This window comes from Falco biarmicus, chromosome 20 (assembly GCF_023638135.1).
Source record: "Falco biarmicus isolate bFalBia1 chromosome 20, bFalBia1.pri, whole genome shotgun sequence".
NCBI lineage: Eukaryota > Metazoa > Chordata > Aves > Falconiformes > Falconidae > Falco > Falco biarmicus.
In genome coordinates, this window is record NC_079307.1 from 4,711,317 (window position 1) to 4,728,807 (window position 17,491).

General features: G+C 47.3%; 1 protein-coding gene across 3 annotated transcripts in view; it reads right to left on the reverse strand.

Moving 5' to 3' along the window:
- Nucleotides 1–235: 235 nt before the first annotated feature.
- TRIM29 (tripartite motif containing 29) overlaps nucleotides 236–17,491 on the reverse strand; it is a 43,906-nt gene continuing 26,650 nt past the window's right edge. Inside the window, exons 4-10 of one of the 3 annotated variants that reach the window (XM_056322874.1) lie at nucleotides 16,701–16,934; nucleotides 16,138–16,336; nucleotides 12,003–12,086; nucleotides 8,433–8,492; nucleotides 7,081–7,182; nucleotides 5,896–5,972; nucleotides 236–858 (exon numbers count right to left, since the gene is read on the reverse strand). In XM_056322874.1, coding sequence (XP_056178849.1) covers nucleotides 811–858; nucleotides 5,896–5,972; nucleotides 7,081–7,182; nucleotides 8,433–8,492; nucleotides 12,003–12,086; nucleotides 16,138–16,336; nucleotides 16,701–16,934 — 804 coding nt within the window. In that variant the 3' untranslated portion in view covers nucleotides 236–810. Of the gene's footprint in view, nucleotides 3,039–5,895; nucleotides 5,973–7,080; nucleotides 7,183–8,432; nucleotides 8,493–12,002; nucleotides 12,087–16,137; nucleotides 16,337–16,700; nucleotides 16,935–17,491 lie in introns of all 3 variants that reach the window. The other 2 variants (XM_056322873.1, XM_056322875.1) reach the window with 2 other exon arrangements.

Here is a 17,491-nt window from a genome sequence, read left to right on the forward strand (position 1 = left end):
ACCTTGCCTGCTTCTGCTCTTACCCCCACAGATTCACATGTACAAGCGCTCTCTTAAGTGGCTGCCAGGGCTGCCTCTATGCATGTCTCCGTGAACCCACATCTTTAGCAGCCCACAAGGGGTTTAGTCTCTCCCTCGGAGACAAGAGAAGCCATGATATAGGCAAGAAGTCTGAGCCGTGCAGAACTGGGGACCTATATCCCCAGGAGTTTTCAGGTGGGTGGAGGGTCCCAGTGGTGCCCAGAACCAGCCTCCTGGGGAGACCAGGTCAGGGCTGCAGCCTGAACTCGCCCAGGCTGATTTTGCCCAGCACATACGTGAGCAAGCACTTTCCCCCAGTGGGAACTGGCGAGTTAAACTCTGGCAGGGCAGAGGCACCGAAATCATGATCAACCACAGGCTGAGGGGTTTCTAGGAATGCCCTTCCAGGGCAGGATCTGTGTGGCACCGGTGTTTGTGGGCTGACCTAGCTGGGCGTATCTGCAGGGTAGTCTCAGGGTATTACACTAGAATTGCATCCATCAGCCTGGCTTTGACCTTCAAGGGTGTGGGAATTCTCTCTGGGTTGGCACAACCTTGACTGAAAATGTCTAGAAAGCAGTGAAAAGAAAGCTTCTGGGAGCTGGGGAAAAGGGTTCTCCAAACCCCTTGCTTGCATCAAGGATATTTTGAAGAGACTTAACCTCACTGAGGCTCTTACAACCATACAGACAGCAAAGACAGACCTCGCTCCCAGTGTTTTTTGGTCAGACATGGAGCTTTCTCCTTTATTTCTGCAGTATGTTGCACACGTGAAGGGCCTCATTTACATCAGCGCAGTCGTGTCCTGTCTGAGGAGGTGGAATTCCTCTTGCTTTGCTGATCAAGACAAACACGATAAAAACAGTTCATGCAAAATACACCTCGACGCCGCGCTGCTAGCCCCCCAGGACTGCGAGCTGTGCCCCGACCCGCTGGCCTCCGGCAGGGCAGAGGGCTGCAGGGGGACCAGGGGGCTGGGAGGGGACACCCGGCATCCTCCAGGCTAACGCAGATGGGGAACAGCTCCGGTCCTGGTGCCGGAGCGTGAAAAGCTGTGTGAGCAAGGTCTGAGTGAGGCCCTTAAAGTGAGGCGAGGAAGGGGAGCAAACAGCTGTGGGGCTGCGGAGGTGGGGCAGGGCAGAGCTGTGGGGGGGTGGGGTGGGCACTGGGAGAAAGGGGATGTTGCTCCCTCAGGCTGGTCATTGGTGTGCTGGGCGAGGGGCTGCAGACCCCCTGACACCCCACAGGCCTTCTTTAGGGCAGGAAAGAAGCAGGGGGTTTAATATCCAAGTTTTGGAGGAGGAGGAGGGATCATGCCCACATTTTGGAAAATGGAGAGGAGGCGGTGAAAGCTTTTACTGGGACATAAGGGACCCAAGTTATTGCTGGACGCCTGCTCAGGGGCAAAACAAACAGTGAGACATCGGAGGGGACTTATTTTATCCTTTCACACACATACTCAAACCCCTCAGTCTATTTCCTAGCAACTCTACCCTAGTTTCCCTTTCTTCACATCCTTCCCTACTACTCTGTCCCCTTCCCCCCCGGTCATCAAGGAAAAAAAAAAATAATTATAAAATAAATGCCATTTCAAGTATTCTGGAGCAAACACCTTTCAGCCTTGGAAGTTTTGTCTGAGGTGTCGGATTAAAAAGCAGCGAGTACCTTTGCACAGGGATTAGCAAAACAGTAATCTTCAGGGAGTGATAGGTGTGACCCCTCTCAGCAAGGCATGGCAAGCATGTGAGGGTAGGGAAGGGGGGCGGGGGGAAGCCATGAAGAGCAGCTGTCAGGTGTTGGTTCTCCGGCAGCTGCTTATCGCGGTTTGAGGGCTCTGGTTCTGCAGTGGGCCATCTGCTCCCATCCACTGGCCTGGGGAGGTTTCTGCATAGCGTGGACCTAACTTTGTCCAAGGGGAAGGAAAATAATCTCAGCGAGATCCCGGAAAGGTTAACCAGCCCTGGCTGGTTTGCAGGCTGGGAGCTGACATGATTCGTCTAGCCAGGGGACAAACAAAAAAATATTATCCTGAGCAAAAAGCTATGGTACTGATTTTCATTGCCCATTGCAGAAAAAAATACCTGAGCCACAATATATAAATCAATTTTGGTTTAGGGGAATTAAAAAACCCACCAGAAAACAAAAAGGCCCCCAACACTTATGGCATCTAATCAATCTTACATTAGTAGGGTGGATTTTCTTTTTATTTCTTAATTCGAAAAGGTGGCTGGAGGGGTACTTCAGTGGGATAGAAAGCCTCTCTGCCCTCCCCCAGCAGCTGCCCCTGGGCTGCAGCAGCTCTGAACAGTCCTGCCGGGTGGCTTTGGGGAGGCAGCAGGAGCAGAGCTGAGCTGACGAAGGACCCCGGGAAGCGTGCTGCTGCTGGCACGGGCTGCCATCCCGGGGAGAGCTGGTGTCCCTATCCAAGGCAGGGCTGGGTGACAGGGTAGAGAGGCGTGGGAAGAGCTTTAGCCTGTCACTGCTCCCCGTGGCTGGCTGGGACCTCTCCGTTCCAGGAAAACCTTTGCCCCCCTTCCCCCCCCAGCTTGGGACCTTCCCCAGGACTTAACAGCTATGGTCATACACACACACTCAGGATGAGGGGGCAGCTGGAAGAGCAGAGCGGGGGGTGCTACCCAAGCATCCATGCTTCCCGGGAGAAGCAGAGCAGCTTGCTCTGCAGAAGCAAAGGGAAGGGCATCAGCAGAGAGGGAATAAGGAGGTCACAGCAGAGGATGGGGTTACGTTGTTAAGGCCTGCGGAGCTTTCAAGTTGATTAGGTGATTTGGAAAAAGTCCTTGTTTCCTCTAGTAAAGGCTATTCCCTTCTGCACCTTCCCTCTCCCTGGCAGAGATTAGAGCAGTAAGGTTAATATAGTAGCAGGTACATCCATGAAAATCCACAGCTGAGTCTTCACTCCAAGTGCTGCCAGCTCTTCCCTAAATCTTCAGGAATCAAGGTGCCTCGTTGGAAGTGGCTCCATTGCCTTTGTTGACGTAAAAGGGGCGGTAATGTGACTGCAATGGAGAATTTGGGGCATGTGAGTTTGACCTACCTTCCTTTTCTGACCGCCTATACTTCACCCTCCTAGGCAGCCCAACCATACATATCTTAACATACTCCTGTCCTAACACCTTCAGCCTTGCCTCTTGCAGAGCAACGCCACCTTGTTTCACTGCTGGGTGTGCTGGAGTGATCAAATGCAAATGGTGTTGCTTTTTGATATATACGCTATGCTTTGCATGGACCTCATTCCTGAGCCAAATGAGTCTGTGCATCATATAAAATCTAGACTATGACTCATGGCTTGATGAGAGGTTTCTGTGATAAGAGGAATGTCACCTTTATTTTTATGCTGCTGTCAGTGTCTTTTAATTGCTCACTAACCTGAGAACTCCTGGGAGTTTTCACACTTAAAGCCGTGCACAGTTATGCCAGCGATCAGCTACATCGCACGGTGTTTATTTGTGCTCTTTGGCTGGCAAGGCAAAACTCCTGCGCATGGAAATTCTCACACAATGGTGTAGTGTTTATTTCTGCCTCCACACGTTGCAGAGCCCAGCGCTAAACGTTTGTGTAAATGGAAGCTCTGTTTACTGCCGTCTCTAATTGCATTTCTTCTCATCAGGACCTACCCCTGGAATTTCATTCCAATCTGCACCATTACAAATAAGCAACGTGTGGCAAAGTTGTGTTGTGCAACCTGGTGACGGCATGGCATGACTGCAAAATGCAAAAAAGCCAATTTGCTGTCCGCGATAGCTGGTTGCACTCTTCGAGACAAAATCTCTAGCCTGGATGAGAACACGTTTATGCCAATGAAGCAGTGACCAAGGCAATCAGGAACAACCATGGTTTTGTAGCGTCTGATCTGTCTTAGGTTTGATCCCCTGCCCAGATCTCACTTGCAGAAGGTGGGAGAGACCCCACAGGAACACGCCGGTACGTTTCTGTGCAGCACGCTAGTTAATATTAAGCACGGCAGGGGACTGGAAGCATGGGCAGAGCAAACCCAACCCATTTTGCTGCTCAGTGCTGACTCCCAATACCTCCCGCTCAATGTTCCCTTTTGTTGAAATTCTTTTCATTTTATGGCTTTAATTTCCAATATAATTAAGAGGTGGAAGAGGGGGGCTTAATTTTAAAGAAGTCCCCGTGGGTTAAAAAAACATTCCTCCTTAAACTCAAAGTATAGTCCTTTGTGAAAATCCATATTTACAGAACTTTTAGAGTGTGTATTACTTAAATACATATTTAAGACTATTTTAAAAGCTAGATTATTGGCCCAATAGACCATAAAAGCTCCTGCAGAGCTGCTGCAGTCCACAGCGTGCATTTCTATTTTGGGACTTTTTAATGCTTATATTTATCAACTCAATTGTTAGGTTCAGGGCTATCTGGTGAACACAGGCTATAAAAATAAAATAGCCGCTACAAGTGTATGCATGAGAAAGGGATACAGAAAAAGACCAGTGACTTCACATGAGAGAATTTACCCAGGCTTTCTCCATGGGTAAAGCACGGGCTGCGTTCATGGAGCACAGCGCACTGACTGTGGTGCAGTGGGTTGCTTATTGCTAAGACCACCCTACTCACATCCACCAGTGCCCAGGGCTAACGGAGACTCCACTTTCCTGACCAGACTCCCCCAGTATACCCTCACCATTAGGGAGGCCAGGTTGGTATCTAAAATCACTGGGAAGACTCTCCATCTGAGCACACATGATAAAGCCAATGCTCCTTTGGAAAGGTGGCGATCAAACACAAGACAGAAGATACTGCAAAACTCTGCTGTTCCTAGGAGGTACGTTTTGCTGTAGCCCATTCAGAGACTCAAGGCTGGGTTTTCTGAAGGTGATGCAGGCTGCCAAGGAACATCCCTTTCAGAGGCATTCATTTCCTTGCGGGGCCTTGAAAACTGAGCAGAGATGTACAGCTGCAGTCCTTAGGCAGCCGCTTTCTAACTGTCATGCATTTCCTCTGCTTTCTTCCTTCATTGCAGGAACACTCTCTATTCTTGACCCTCTGCTTCTTACAAGTCTTATTTCCAGGAAACAGTAAATAATCTTTCACAGATGTATAATCAGAATTCAAAAAATAGATTTCATCTGCGGAGACGGGGGCAAAAACTTGACGATCTTAATTCAGATCATGCAAGATCTCAAGGCAGCACAGTGTGAATGGATGTTAAAAAAAATAGATTAACTTAGTGTTTCTGTGGTTGTGCATTAACTGTTTGGTAACCTTGTACATTTAAGATTACAAGACCTAAAACATCACTTTCCTCTGCCCCTTATAATGCACCCTTACCTGTTTAGGGCTAGCAGTGTGAAATGAGTGACTTACAGATGTTCTAGGGATTTATGATCGTAGTCTGACCCCTCATCTTTGATGTTGTATCTGCCCACTGTAGGATGTAATTAGCAAGATACTTTTATATGGTTGTCTTTGGTGTCATTTACACAATCTGTGCCTTCTAAATGTCACAGACTACTAAGAGTGTATGATATCCCTGCAGGGAGGAAAAGTAGTACAGATAGCAGCACACGTGCTACCTGTATTTGTATAGCTTCTAGAAGCCTGGATCAAATTTTAGACGAGGGCAAAATCTTTTCAAAATGTCATTTTGAAGTATTGATTATTCCTACAACCCAGAGCTGTGGAGGTGGCAGCAGCGGGCAGGTGTTAATCTGCATCCCTCTGTGGATGCAGTTAACCACAGAAAAAACTAATAGAAGCTGTTGACTTGAAGCTCTCACTTTCCCATCTCCAAAGGACTTAAGCCCTCATCTTGAAGTCTCAGGTATCCCTAGAACAGACAGTTCTCCTGCTGAAGCTGCGCACATGCTTTCACACCAAGGGTATATTTCTTACCAATACGGACTGCTTAGAGGATTTCCATGTCTGTGGCGTCACCTTTGCAGACTGGTGTCTCACTATTGAAGGGTAAGCTGTGACAACATAAAACAGCCTGTTATAGATCAGTCCCAGCCACCATCCCCATCTCCCCTTGCGAGCACCAAGATGAGTAGCAGGACTGGAAGTGCCACATCATTAGTATTGCATTGCTTAACACTGAAATGCAGGCATTTCTGGGGTGGGACACAACAGCCATCAGACAGATGCCTATTCCACCACCCAATCAGTTAGAAAAAGGGAGTAAAGGAGGTCTGTCTAATTAAAATGTCTGAGGAATGTGGAGAGGTGGAATGCAATCAGTCCAATTAAATGTAGGCCAAGTCTTGAACTAAGCATTCTGACTCTTGCAAAGAACACTATAAGCTATTTAATTAGCACAAAGAGCCGAGGCGTGAGTTTCATGTCAGAAAATTAATGACAGTACCTCAGGCAGTGTGATAAGCCCTAACCCCCTTCTACCACACCAGCTCCATTCTGATTCAAAAATAATATGAGCCCTGCAGTTTCAGTGCCACCAGGCAATGGCCTTGCCCCACCATCTCCCATTCACAAATTAATCAGACCTGACTCCACCTGACAGGTGCTGATGCTCTTGTATTCCACCTCTGGTGCCCCTGAACTAGTGTGTAGTCAAAAGAGCTTTATGAGATGGTGAATGGGGGATTCTGGTTCAGATGAAGGAGGACAGGCAGGTAGTGCACATTTTTTTAAAAAGTTGTGCTCATTGGCTATTATCTTTTCAGGACAATAGCTGTTTGTGGTTTTTTTTAAAACTGATGAAGCTAGAGGGGTAAATGGCCATGAACGTAACTTCCTAGTACTTTCCTCTCCCTTAGAGTCACTATGCCTCTAAAATCATCTAAAATTCTCATTTCTACCCATTGCAAACGAAAGTGAAAACCCTTCCAACTATTCATTTTTTAATACTTTTTAATATTCTTTAATAAACTCCCGTTGCCCTGGTTTAACAGACTAAGTTGCTCATGTGTGTGAGTATCTAAGAGACTGACAGTCCGGGCAGGAGACACGGGCCAGGTGTAGGGCTGCTCCAGGCCTTCTCTGGGGGAGCAAGAGCAGGATCAAATGTCTTATCACCTAAAAAAGGGCAGAAGGAAGGGGAAAAAACTAAATGCCTAGTACCGGTCTTAGTGAAGAGGCTCCCGTCAGACTGTTTGCTGAAGTCACCAGGCGGATTCTGTCCCACCGAGGAGAACTGAAAAGGCAGCTTAGTGCCATTGCCTACTGGAAGATAGAAGAGGTTGTGTTATTCCGCAGTGTTGCGTGGTGCAGTGGGGAAGCCTAAGCTCTTCACAACACACCCTGTAAAACTACCTTCGACTCGTTCAGGGGAAACCGGGAATGAATAGCTTTGTCCCTTTTCTCTTAGTAAGAAAAGGCAACTGAGAGCAATCAGTTGTGGGGTCCCAGTGTACACAGTGTGCGAGTGTGCAGAGATCCCAACGCTCCAGGCAGGCAGGGAAGAGCCTTTCTCTTGAGAGACCCAGAGTGCAGGTGTGACTGAAGAGCAGCAGCTTCCTCACAGGTAAACTGCATCTCCGGAGACCGGAGTAGTGAGGTAAAACTACATATCTGCCGAAGCTCCCTTGCCTCCAAGCAGCTGAGGCTTTATTCAAAGCCCATTGGAATTAAAGCAAGGCTTCCCCTCCTGGCCTCCTTAAGGTCAGGCCCTGGCTGCCAGAATGAATCTGAGAGCAGAGATGATGAGAGGGAGACAGCCCTGCCTGTGGCATCAAAGCAAGAATGACTTAGGTGTGGCTGTGAGTCACCAGAGCTCCCCCAGGTAGAGTGGCCAGGGATGCTCGAGGGCTGCCTCTGAGTGAAAGGCACGGCAGGACCCTCTGAGCCTGAACGAAGCAAAGTAAGAAAACACAGGCGAGAAAAAGGCAGGTGGGGGTCTGGGAAGAAAAGGCATGGCTTGCTGCTGCTGGTTCTCAGTACACTAGCTCAAAGCACCCCCTCTCCATTGTGCTGGTGCTGTACAGACAGTGAACATCAGGCAGGCTCTGCCTTTGAGAACTTATGAGCTCAGTAAAAGGTGTATTTGTGATGGAGAAGAGCAGCCTTGTGCTTCTGACACTGGCTGCGGGTATTTGGAGTCCGTTCCTGGTACTGCCACAACCTCCAGAGATTGCCTTGGATGATGTTGGCACTCCTGTCGATTGCAGTTGGTTTGGTATCTCAGGATCTTTGCAAATTGGCACCTATGTTTTCCATCTTCTTCTCTCACTGTCTGAACAATGAGGACCAGGGATGCCTTTCCCTCCTATATACACAGCACCTACAGCAGTGAGACTCTGGCCTTGGGTGTATGCAGACGGTGCTGATAACCCATGTAAAGAGATGGTTCTGAGACAGTGATTGACAGGTGACAGGCCAGCTGAGAGGAGAAGCAGAAAAGGTTGGTTAGCCAGCTAGAAAGCTGTGGCACGGGGGGTTAGATCCTTTCAAACTGAAGTCGGAATTACCCGTACCAAGTGTTTCCTCAGTCGCTTGGAAGGAGGAAAATTCCCATGATCGTGGGTTGAAATTGGCTGTAAAACAAGAGCATCCAGTTCAGCAGTCGGCTCCTGATGAGCTGGCTCAAAGGCCTGTGCCTGGCATTGCTCTATGAAACAGTCCCCACCAATTTGGAAGCAGCCCCAAACCAGAAGTCTGGGTGCAGGGAGCAGAGGAAAGCCTGGTCTTTTTTCTCTGGGTTCTAGGGAATGGCCCATAGACTTCTCATTCAGAGAACACAGCTCACTCACTGCCACAGAGCTGCTTTACCTGCATTAAATTGCCAAGTCAGGTTTGTCTACTCAACATGACTATTCTGCAAAAAGATCTGCAAGCAGAGGCTTGGATTTCAAGCTTGAGACACACAAGCAGAGGAACATTTCTTGCTCAAGTACATGTTGTCTCAGCCACTGTGACAGGCATGTGCTCCAGGGTTTCACTGGGGCATCACGCTGCGGTGCAGAGTAGTGCTGCTGTGCCCCTTCTGTGAGAGACCAGACTCCCAGAAGAGTGCAAAAGATGAGCCCTTTGAGCTGCTATGCTGCCATCCTGTGGACTGCTTTTCCATTTAAGCAATATTTCTGTTTAAGCAGTTCTCTCTCCCTCCCTGGGTGCCTGAGTCCCTTCTACTCTTCATTCGAAGACTTCCAAAGGCACAAAATGATCTTTCCAACCTCTTCCTGGCTTTGGCCAAACTGTTTGCAACATCAGGAGAAGAAAGCTCAGTGGAAGAGGACAGAAAGGAGTGTTGAGCAGCTGAACAGATTGTTCCTCTATCTTTTCAGCAGCATTTGAAACCTTTAATGTCTCCCTTCTGCCTCATTATGTCATCCCTGCACGCAGATGCTCTATGATACTGGCTTTAATGACAAAAGCAAGTCTCCTTGAATTTAAGCAGGGCTTAAAAACCTGTAGGTTCAGCTCAAATCCAAGCAGTTTCTTAGCATGGGCCACTGCAATTAGCGCAGAGGACTGACTACTTCGGTAGCATTCCTCAACACAGCAAACAGGCTTGCCACTGTGGCCTCAGGCAAAGTTTGCAGTGATCCAACCTAGTGAGGAAAAGGGTGTGTTACAAGACTATCATGAGACATTCAAGGATTCTGTGCACATTGTGCAATGCAAAGGGTGGTCCTCTGGGTTTTTTTCTTCTCATTTTATGGAATTCCTTAGAAAAGATGCAATTGGAGGCAGTGCTGGACTTCCACATGACACATGGATAGAGCATAGAAAGCTCCAGAGAGTTAAATGATTATGGGTATATTGCATTATTCATCAGATAATCCTTTGCTAGCCAGCATACAAGCTAAGTGGGTCATGTCTCCTGTTTTGCCTACTGATTCATTCTGTTCCCAAAGTCCCCATCAGTGTGGTTTCAGCAGCTGGTTCCTTTCTGTCATACTTGAGCTCTCACACTGGCGAAGAATCCAGTGCTGTTCCATCCCCATCTCAGCCGAGACTGTGTGCAATCACACGCTTAGGTTTTTTGGACAAAGAAACTTTGTTGGTAGAAAATACAGAATGAGTAGTTTTGGAAGGCAACATGTCTGTGCTCTCAGGAAAATGGAGATGTGTAGGCGGAACAAAGGCTGCCCCGGTTTTGCACATTTGAAAGTCCATTGCAGGAAGCAGTGGGGCACTGAACCGCCAGCCGCTGTGCAACCCTCACGCTACTCAGTAGCTGACCGTGTCCTGCAAGTGGCCCCACTGGGTACAATAAACAGCACTAAATAAGAAACCCTGCATCTTATAATATAAGATGTAAATATAACTAAATAAGCAGTCCCTGTTGATCCCTCCTGTCTCCTGATCCTTCAGGAGGTTGGGATGCTGGATCCCAGTGGGTAGCCATGAAGCCACTGCTCCCGGGTCTCAGCAACTGATCCTGTAGAGAGGAGCAAAGGGAATTCCAGGCACTACAGCCCTGACTGTGCTGGAGCGAGCAGCACAGAGTGCGCAGCCCGCTTCAGCCACACCACGCACTGCAGCAAATGGCTTTTCCCTTCACTGTGCCACACCAGGTTCCAGCCCTGCCCCAGACACACATGGCAGCGGTGATGGCAGAACGGCACTGCCCGCTGTGTTCCTCCCATCACTCCACCGCGCGCTCTTCCAATGCATGTTGGGCCGCTTCCAGCTGAACCCGAAGCCCCCCGTTTTGGGTAGAGATGGGTTCAGCCCATGCAATTTTAGAACTTTCAACCACCCCTTAAGGTGGAAAAGAGTTTTGGATGTGGGATCTGTGGTCTCTCCGCAGCACCAGCAGCTCTGCTTAGCAGAGCATCTGTTTCCCTGACAGCACAGAGCCTGTAGAGCCCTGAAGCATCTGGGGCAGAACCGCAGCTATAACCGTCCGGGCGGCATTTGGAGACAGGCTCTGTGCGAAATGAACCCACCACCGACAAAATGCCCCTCTGCAGCCTCGGAGGAAAAGGCTGCCCCCTGACTTGGGGGGCCTTGCAGGAGGCAGTCCTGAAAAAGGCTTGCTGACGCTGGATGGGGAATGTTGCCTCTGCCCCTGGTATCTGCTCCAAAGGGCATCCTCGCCCCCACGGCGCCTGGCAGGGCTGCCAGCGAGTGCCAGGCGTGGGCTGGGAACGGAGCAGAAGGGCAAAGTGGAAATCCAGACAAAGGGCTCAGTGTTGGGAGCTGGGTTATCCCCATGAAACCCTAACGACAGAGCAGGCAGGCAACACCGCACTTCAAACACGCCTGCGGGGAGTGCCACCACTAATTGCTGCATATCCCTTCGCCCTGCCCACCATCTGGCTTTGCAGAACAGCAGCTGTAAACACCTGGAAAATCCAGGCAGGGCCTTGCTCTCCAGGGACCAGAGGAAATTTGGTTATTTATTTTGTTCCACCGTTTCTGTTCTTTTGTTTCTACAGGCATTGCCTTGCCTAGGCTTTTAGCACTCCTCACGCTGGAGGTCCTGAGACTAATTTAGAAATAGACAACTGCTATTTTACAACTGGATGCGTTGAAAACAGTTATTCACCCCAAAGACTCATCTTGTAGTGTTCATGTAACAACTGGGACATAAGCATATCACCAGGGCTCTTGTCGCCAGTGTCAGAGCTCAGAAAGGAACTCCAGACTCCTGCTTTTTTAGGATACATTCCTCATTTCTTCTATCATTTCCCTGTAGGGAAAAAGTATATTTTCTGGTGAAAATAAATCCTAATGCAGGGCAAGCCCAGTGTAGCTTTCACACTTGATAGCACAGTGGTATAAGCTTCTGATGGAGAGCAACAGTGACCGCAAACTAGTAACACATGTTAAACTTCCCCTATATTCACAAACCACCCTCTGAAAGAGTCCCATCTCTCCAGCTCTCCCCCATAGAGTTGAGCATCTTTGCCGCCTTGTGTGAGATGAAAAGGCAAAACCTCAAAGCTCTGTAGGCTGGAGAGAAGGCCCGGTATAAACGAATGCAAAACGATGGATCTTGTCCAGGGGAAAGCAAATTTTGGGACAAATCATTCATGAGGTTCCTTTTCTATGCTGTGTTTGGGGGAAGCCTGACCACCATTAGGGTGCCATACCTTTGGGAGACAGGAACATGGAAAATCTCTTCAAGTTGTCAGGCTGGTTCCACTCATAGTTGTTCATCATGTACCGATGGTCACCTGGAGAAGCAGAGCAGGGCGTGAGCTAGAGGAGGCAGTTTAGTGGCCTTGAGGAGGATGGAAGGAAGGGGGGTAACACATTGGAATTGCTTCCTCAGGTGCTGCAGGAGAAATGGGCTTTGAAAACAAGTTCCTCTATATTTTTAATTCCTCTGTGGGACCCTTTGGCTGGGAGGTAAAGCAGTGCTGAGGCTGCCCAGAGGTTCAGCCTGGGATGAAGAGCAAGCTCCCTCAGAGGCATCGCTCAGGTGAAGCATCTGGCTATTCAGTAGATACCCTGTCTCCTGAAAATCCATAGGGAGACTTGACAGTTGAGGCATTTTCCTACTAAAATACTGCTGTGTGGCTAAAAATGTATCCCACTTCAAAAGCAGTGGTTTGGATTTGGTTTCTTTTGTGCGCTTAACCTGTGCACAGCGCTGGCTTCCAGCCGGCAGGTCGTGAACTGCAAGCGTTAGAAAGCTCAAGGAAGTCAGCGTTGGGAGGGCCCAGTGGATTGGTTTTTCTTCCATTTTTAAAGCAAGCTGCTAAACCTGAGTTACAAACAGCTCTGGCTTCCTGGGCTTCTGGACGGGGCATTTCATTCAGGCTTCATGCAAAGTGGATGAAACCTACCCGCTTGCCAGGTATTACACAGCCTGTCATAATTTAATGTTATAGATTTTCATGTGTAGAGAGATATATATGTATATATAAATATATCATAAATTAATATAAAATTACAATAAAATAAAATAAAATAATAAACACAGTTTTGGTTTTCCAACACTGACCCACAGGAAATGATGCTCCGTCAGTGCAGTTGCTCATAAAAATACTTTCCTTTAAGGCCTCAAGTGTTATATTAGCCTGTTGTTCTCCACAAGGAAGTAAATTTGGTTCCTGTGTTTAAATAGTTCCATTCTTCGATTCTTAAGTTACTGAACAAACTTTTATGTTACTTCTCCAATTTATTTCTGTCTTATTTAAACTCCCTGGATGCTCTCTGATTATTTGCCTCCTTGCTACACTACTAAGTAGGTACCTGTTATGACAACTAAAAGAAAGTGGATTCCCTTTGGAGTCTGCTATTAAGCACGTTTCATTCCATTAATACAATATTTCTTCCTGGGAAGTGTTTTACACTAGAAGATGAAGCCGGTTGCAAATGAATTTGTTGCAATGACTCAGGGGGAGTCTGAGTTAATTAAATCCATTAAGTAATTGTTGAGTTATTTCCTTGCAGTCACTAGATGTAGAGTGCTGTCCTCTTTCAAGTGTAACTATGGTTTGAAAAACGGAGACCTCTGAAGTTTCTGAGACTCACCTTAAATAATATTTCCCAACTGAGTGGCTACCACTGTGTTCTTGTCATTAGGCAGGCTCCAACCGTGTCCATTAAATCCTTGGTAAAGTTTCTGAAAGTGCACAGGTTTCTGGCAGTAGTTAATTATTGCCCTCAGAAATGTTTTGGCACTTGAATCCCATGGATTTCAGGTACCCTTGAGGGCTTCTCCATCAGTAAGATGGAGGGGACCCTAACTGAAAGGGATCAAGTGATCCAGAAGTAGCCAGTCTTTATGCGGAGCTACTAGAACGGAACATAACGCATCCTCTCGCTGGGCTGTGCAAGTAGCCAGGTAATATGTATTTGCTCCAAGACTGGCAAAAAACAGTTCAGCAGATGGAAAGTAACTTCCTAAGTTATGGTAACTTTACTGGAAAGTGCTTTTATGCTACTCATCTAGTTTTCAGAACCAAGTGCTGTGAGTAGTCAGGCATCCAAAACCCCTTTGGCATTACGCCATCCGGAGTCGGGAAATGCTGCAAATCTCCAGGTGAACAAAGAAGAAGAAAGAAAAATGTACAAAAATTCTTTTGGATCTGAGCTGCTTGTCATCTGTTTGTATTAAGTCACAGCCAAATTTCTCAGCAAACCTCAGCACATGGAGTGTTGAGAATCTGACTAGGTAGCTGCAGTGTTAAAAGCTGGAAGGCAAACAGCATTCCATTTCTGGTACTTCGTTAAGGGAAGGAAGAGTTGAAAAATCTGGCTCTAGCTAGGCATCGTGAGCACTGAATATGATTCCTGACTGTTCTGAAAGGTTGGTTCTCTGGACCAGACATCTCTGGTCCATCTCATTCATGTCTAATGGAGAATGATGGCGCTAGATAAACATCGCTGAGCCGTTTCCAGTGCAGGCTCCTGGGGGCCTGGGACTTCTCTCCATAATGCAGGAAGGCAGCAGGCTGCCACAGGATGAATACTAGTGATTCTCATAACAGATTTAAATGTGCTCTGGTCCCATGTCACCTTCATTCTTATTGCTTTAGATTATGAATGCCAGACAGGCTGATTCACAAAACCCAGGCTCTGAAAATCATTAGCTTGTTGACCAGTAACTGAGCCCATGTTGTTCTGACCTCAATGCATCTTTTCCATGAGCTGCTTTTTAACTGGGTTGTTTGTTGGTTTTTTTTTTTTGGGGGGGGGTATCATTTCTCCCCCTCCTCCTTTATCATATCATCTTGTAATGTGGATCTGTCTTTTCTGGAAGTGATTTGCACAGCTGTTGCCCAGGAAAAAGGTGGTGTATTAATATGGAAGGAATGTCTAGTGAGTACTGTGAATTTGAATGAAATAACAGTGATCTTGCAGATTTCTGGCCGAGTTCCTCAGCTGCTAATGTCGTATGAACTGGACTTGAGATTATTCCTGCATCTTTTTGAGTTACACATCCTCCTAAACAGCAGGGTGCAATTTGTCCTCACATTACCTATGCAGCTTCTTGACCTTTATTGTTCTGGTATCTAGGGTTCCACAATTATTAATAGATTATATCGTTATAGCAGCCTGATGAGGTAACTATTGATTTCGATCCCTATTATTCTTAGTGCAAGAGGTCATTTCATGGGATTAAGTAACTTGCCCAAGGGTACAAAGGCTATTTGTGGGAGAGCTGGGAAGTGAACCTTGGTTGTGGAGTCCCATCCTGGTGCCCTGTCCAGCTACTCTTATGTGTGAGCTTGATGCAAAACAAGTCCTTTCTGCAGAACTAATTTGGAGATGCAGGAAGTAAGTGGGTTCTAAAACTTGGGAGATTCCTTGCAGTGCTGTGGTATGGACCATGACCTCTCTATTCACGTAAGAGAGATCACCGATTCTTAAACATCACTGAGGCGCGGGGACCATTTGGCACTGCATGTCCCTTGAACACCCTGGCTCAGGGCAGGAGGGAAGCAAAGCTTCCCTAGTGGGATGCGGAGAGTATGAGCAGAGTGAGTTATGCTGGTTTCAGTTGCAGCTTAACCTGAACTCCAAAATGGAGACTTTTTTACTTGGAAAATATGTTATTAGATTTTCAGTGACAGGCGCTTGCAGTGTATTTCATGTTCCAGCCAGGCAGGCAGCGGCCAAAATGGGCTGTTGTGAAAGGGTATGTCATGCAGTACAGCACACGTGCTACCTGAAGCTGTACAAATAGGCTAATGACAGGATTTCAAACTTGCCATACTGGGGTGGCTACATGCACATTTCTGCCACTGCCTTCTCAATTTACCTAGCAAGCCACTGAGTTGCCTTGGTGTATCTGTGCAGTCAGTCTGCCACGTAGAAATGTTGTGCTGAACTTGCAGGGGCTTCTTGGAGCCTCCTGCATGGCAGTGTCCCTGCCGACCTCTCACAGGAGGGGAGGGTCACCGTTCTCGACCCCAAAGAGAAGTGTTCCTCTGAAGTCCCACACAGGAGGTGGCTGAACTGATTAAACATTGCGAAGCCATAACACAAAACAGCACTCAGGAAAGCAGGAGTAGTTTGGGCTCCTGGGTACCCTACACACAAGATACTTTAAATCACTGGTGGTTCAGCTGGCTCCATCCCCACATAGGTCTGGTAGGACAGCTCTGATGTTCCAGAGTGAATTCCAGCTACAGGTAGTGTTTCTCCTACTTTCCCTAGGTCCTTGCTTACTTTCTCCTCTGTGAGAGGACACTCATCACACTTCATCTCCTCTGACTCTGCGCTAGGCTTTGCTGAGGGAGGCAGGGAAGGAGCAGATCTCAGATACTCTACCATTCTCCATGTGGTTCCTCTCTATGAAGTTGCGGCCAAGGTCTGCCTTGCAGATCTTCTCCACATGCCTCATGCAGACGTTTAGGAGGTCATCTCTGAGGAGTCCCATAGATGGGCTCATGCTCTCCCCTTCAAGCAGCACACTGTATGTTGGGAGAGATGGAGGGGGGACATAATTCCGCATCAAAGCCCCAAACTCCTGCCAAAAAAGAAGGGAGGAGATGTTACTGAGGAACATAAGAGATGGAGGCTAGATCCTAGGGAACTGGCTAATGTTAGGGTCCAAATAGTATGAAGTCCAAACCAGAACATTGAAGATGCAGGAGGCAGATTAATTTTCTGCCCATGAACTGTAGCCATCTACAAAAAATAACCAGGCATTGGAACACCTAAGTTCTTCACCTGTTAGAGCAGAGACAGCTTCAGATGTCAAGGTTGGTTCCTGCCATGCGATGCACTGAACTGGAGAAGGTTAATGCATTTTGCATCAAATTGGGATTTGTGTTTGGGACAATTCTTGTCCTCATGGGAAAAAAAGGAAAGGAAAATGAGATCTCAGTTACCTGCAGGAAGAGCACGGAGTCACTGATCTGGTGGATCTGCTCCCTGTTCTCCTTATCCTCCCGCAGAAGCTTTGCCCTCTCTTCCAGCTCATCCACAATTTCTTTCACGTTCTCTGAAGCAATCTTTTCCCTCTGGTCCAGGGCAGCCTTCACTTCATCCCTCTGCCTCTCCAGGTCACGGATCAGCTCTTTGAAATGCTGGTCCACTGTGGCTTTCTCGTTGGTGGTGTAGTTCTGCAAAGGGAAGGAGCAGAGAGAGGAGGCAGCAGGAAAGATACAGAAGAAATAAAATATTAAACTTCTCAGTGAGTCATTTGCTGATAGGGAATAGAGGGGGATACGTTCAAGCATTCTCAGCACTTGGACTGTGACTGTGGGGACTCTGGGTACATAAGTCTTAGCACCAGAAAAGTTGTGCCAAGAAAAGTCATATGTATTCTTGCAATAATTGTGTGTGTGCAATCTAAAGGGCATGCTGTCTTCCTGATTAAAAAAGCATATCTTTTATTTCAATTAATGAACTGCGCTCTTAAGTGATGTTTAAAACCACTGTTTAACATTCTAAATCATAGTTCTGGCTCCTCAAGAATTTGAGGACCAGATTCCCACCATTTCAAAGGATGAAAGGTGCTGAAACACTTTTTACAAACCTGACCTCTAGGTCCCTCTGAAGGACTGTGGATGTAACTATATTCAGAGTTAAAATTTCTAGGTCAGATTTCCAATAATAATAATAATAGTAATAATAATAATAATAATAAAGAAGACGAAAAGCAGAACTGGCAAGCCAA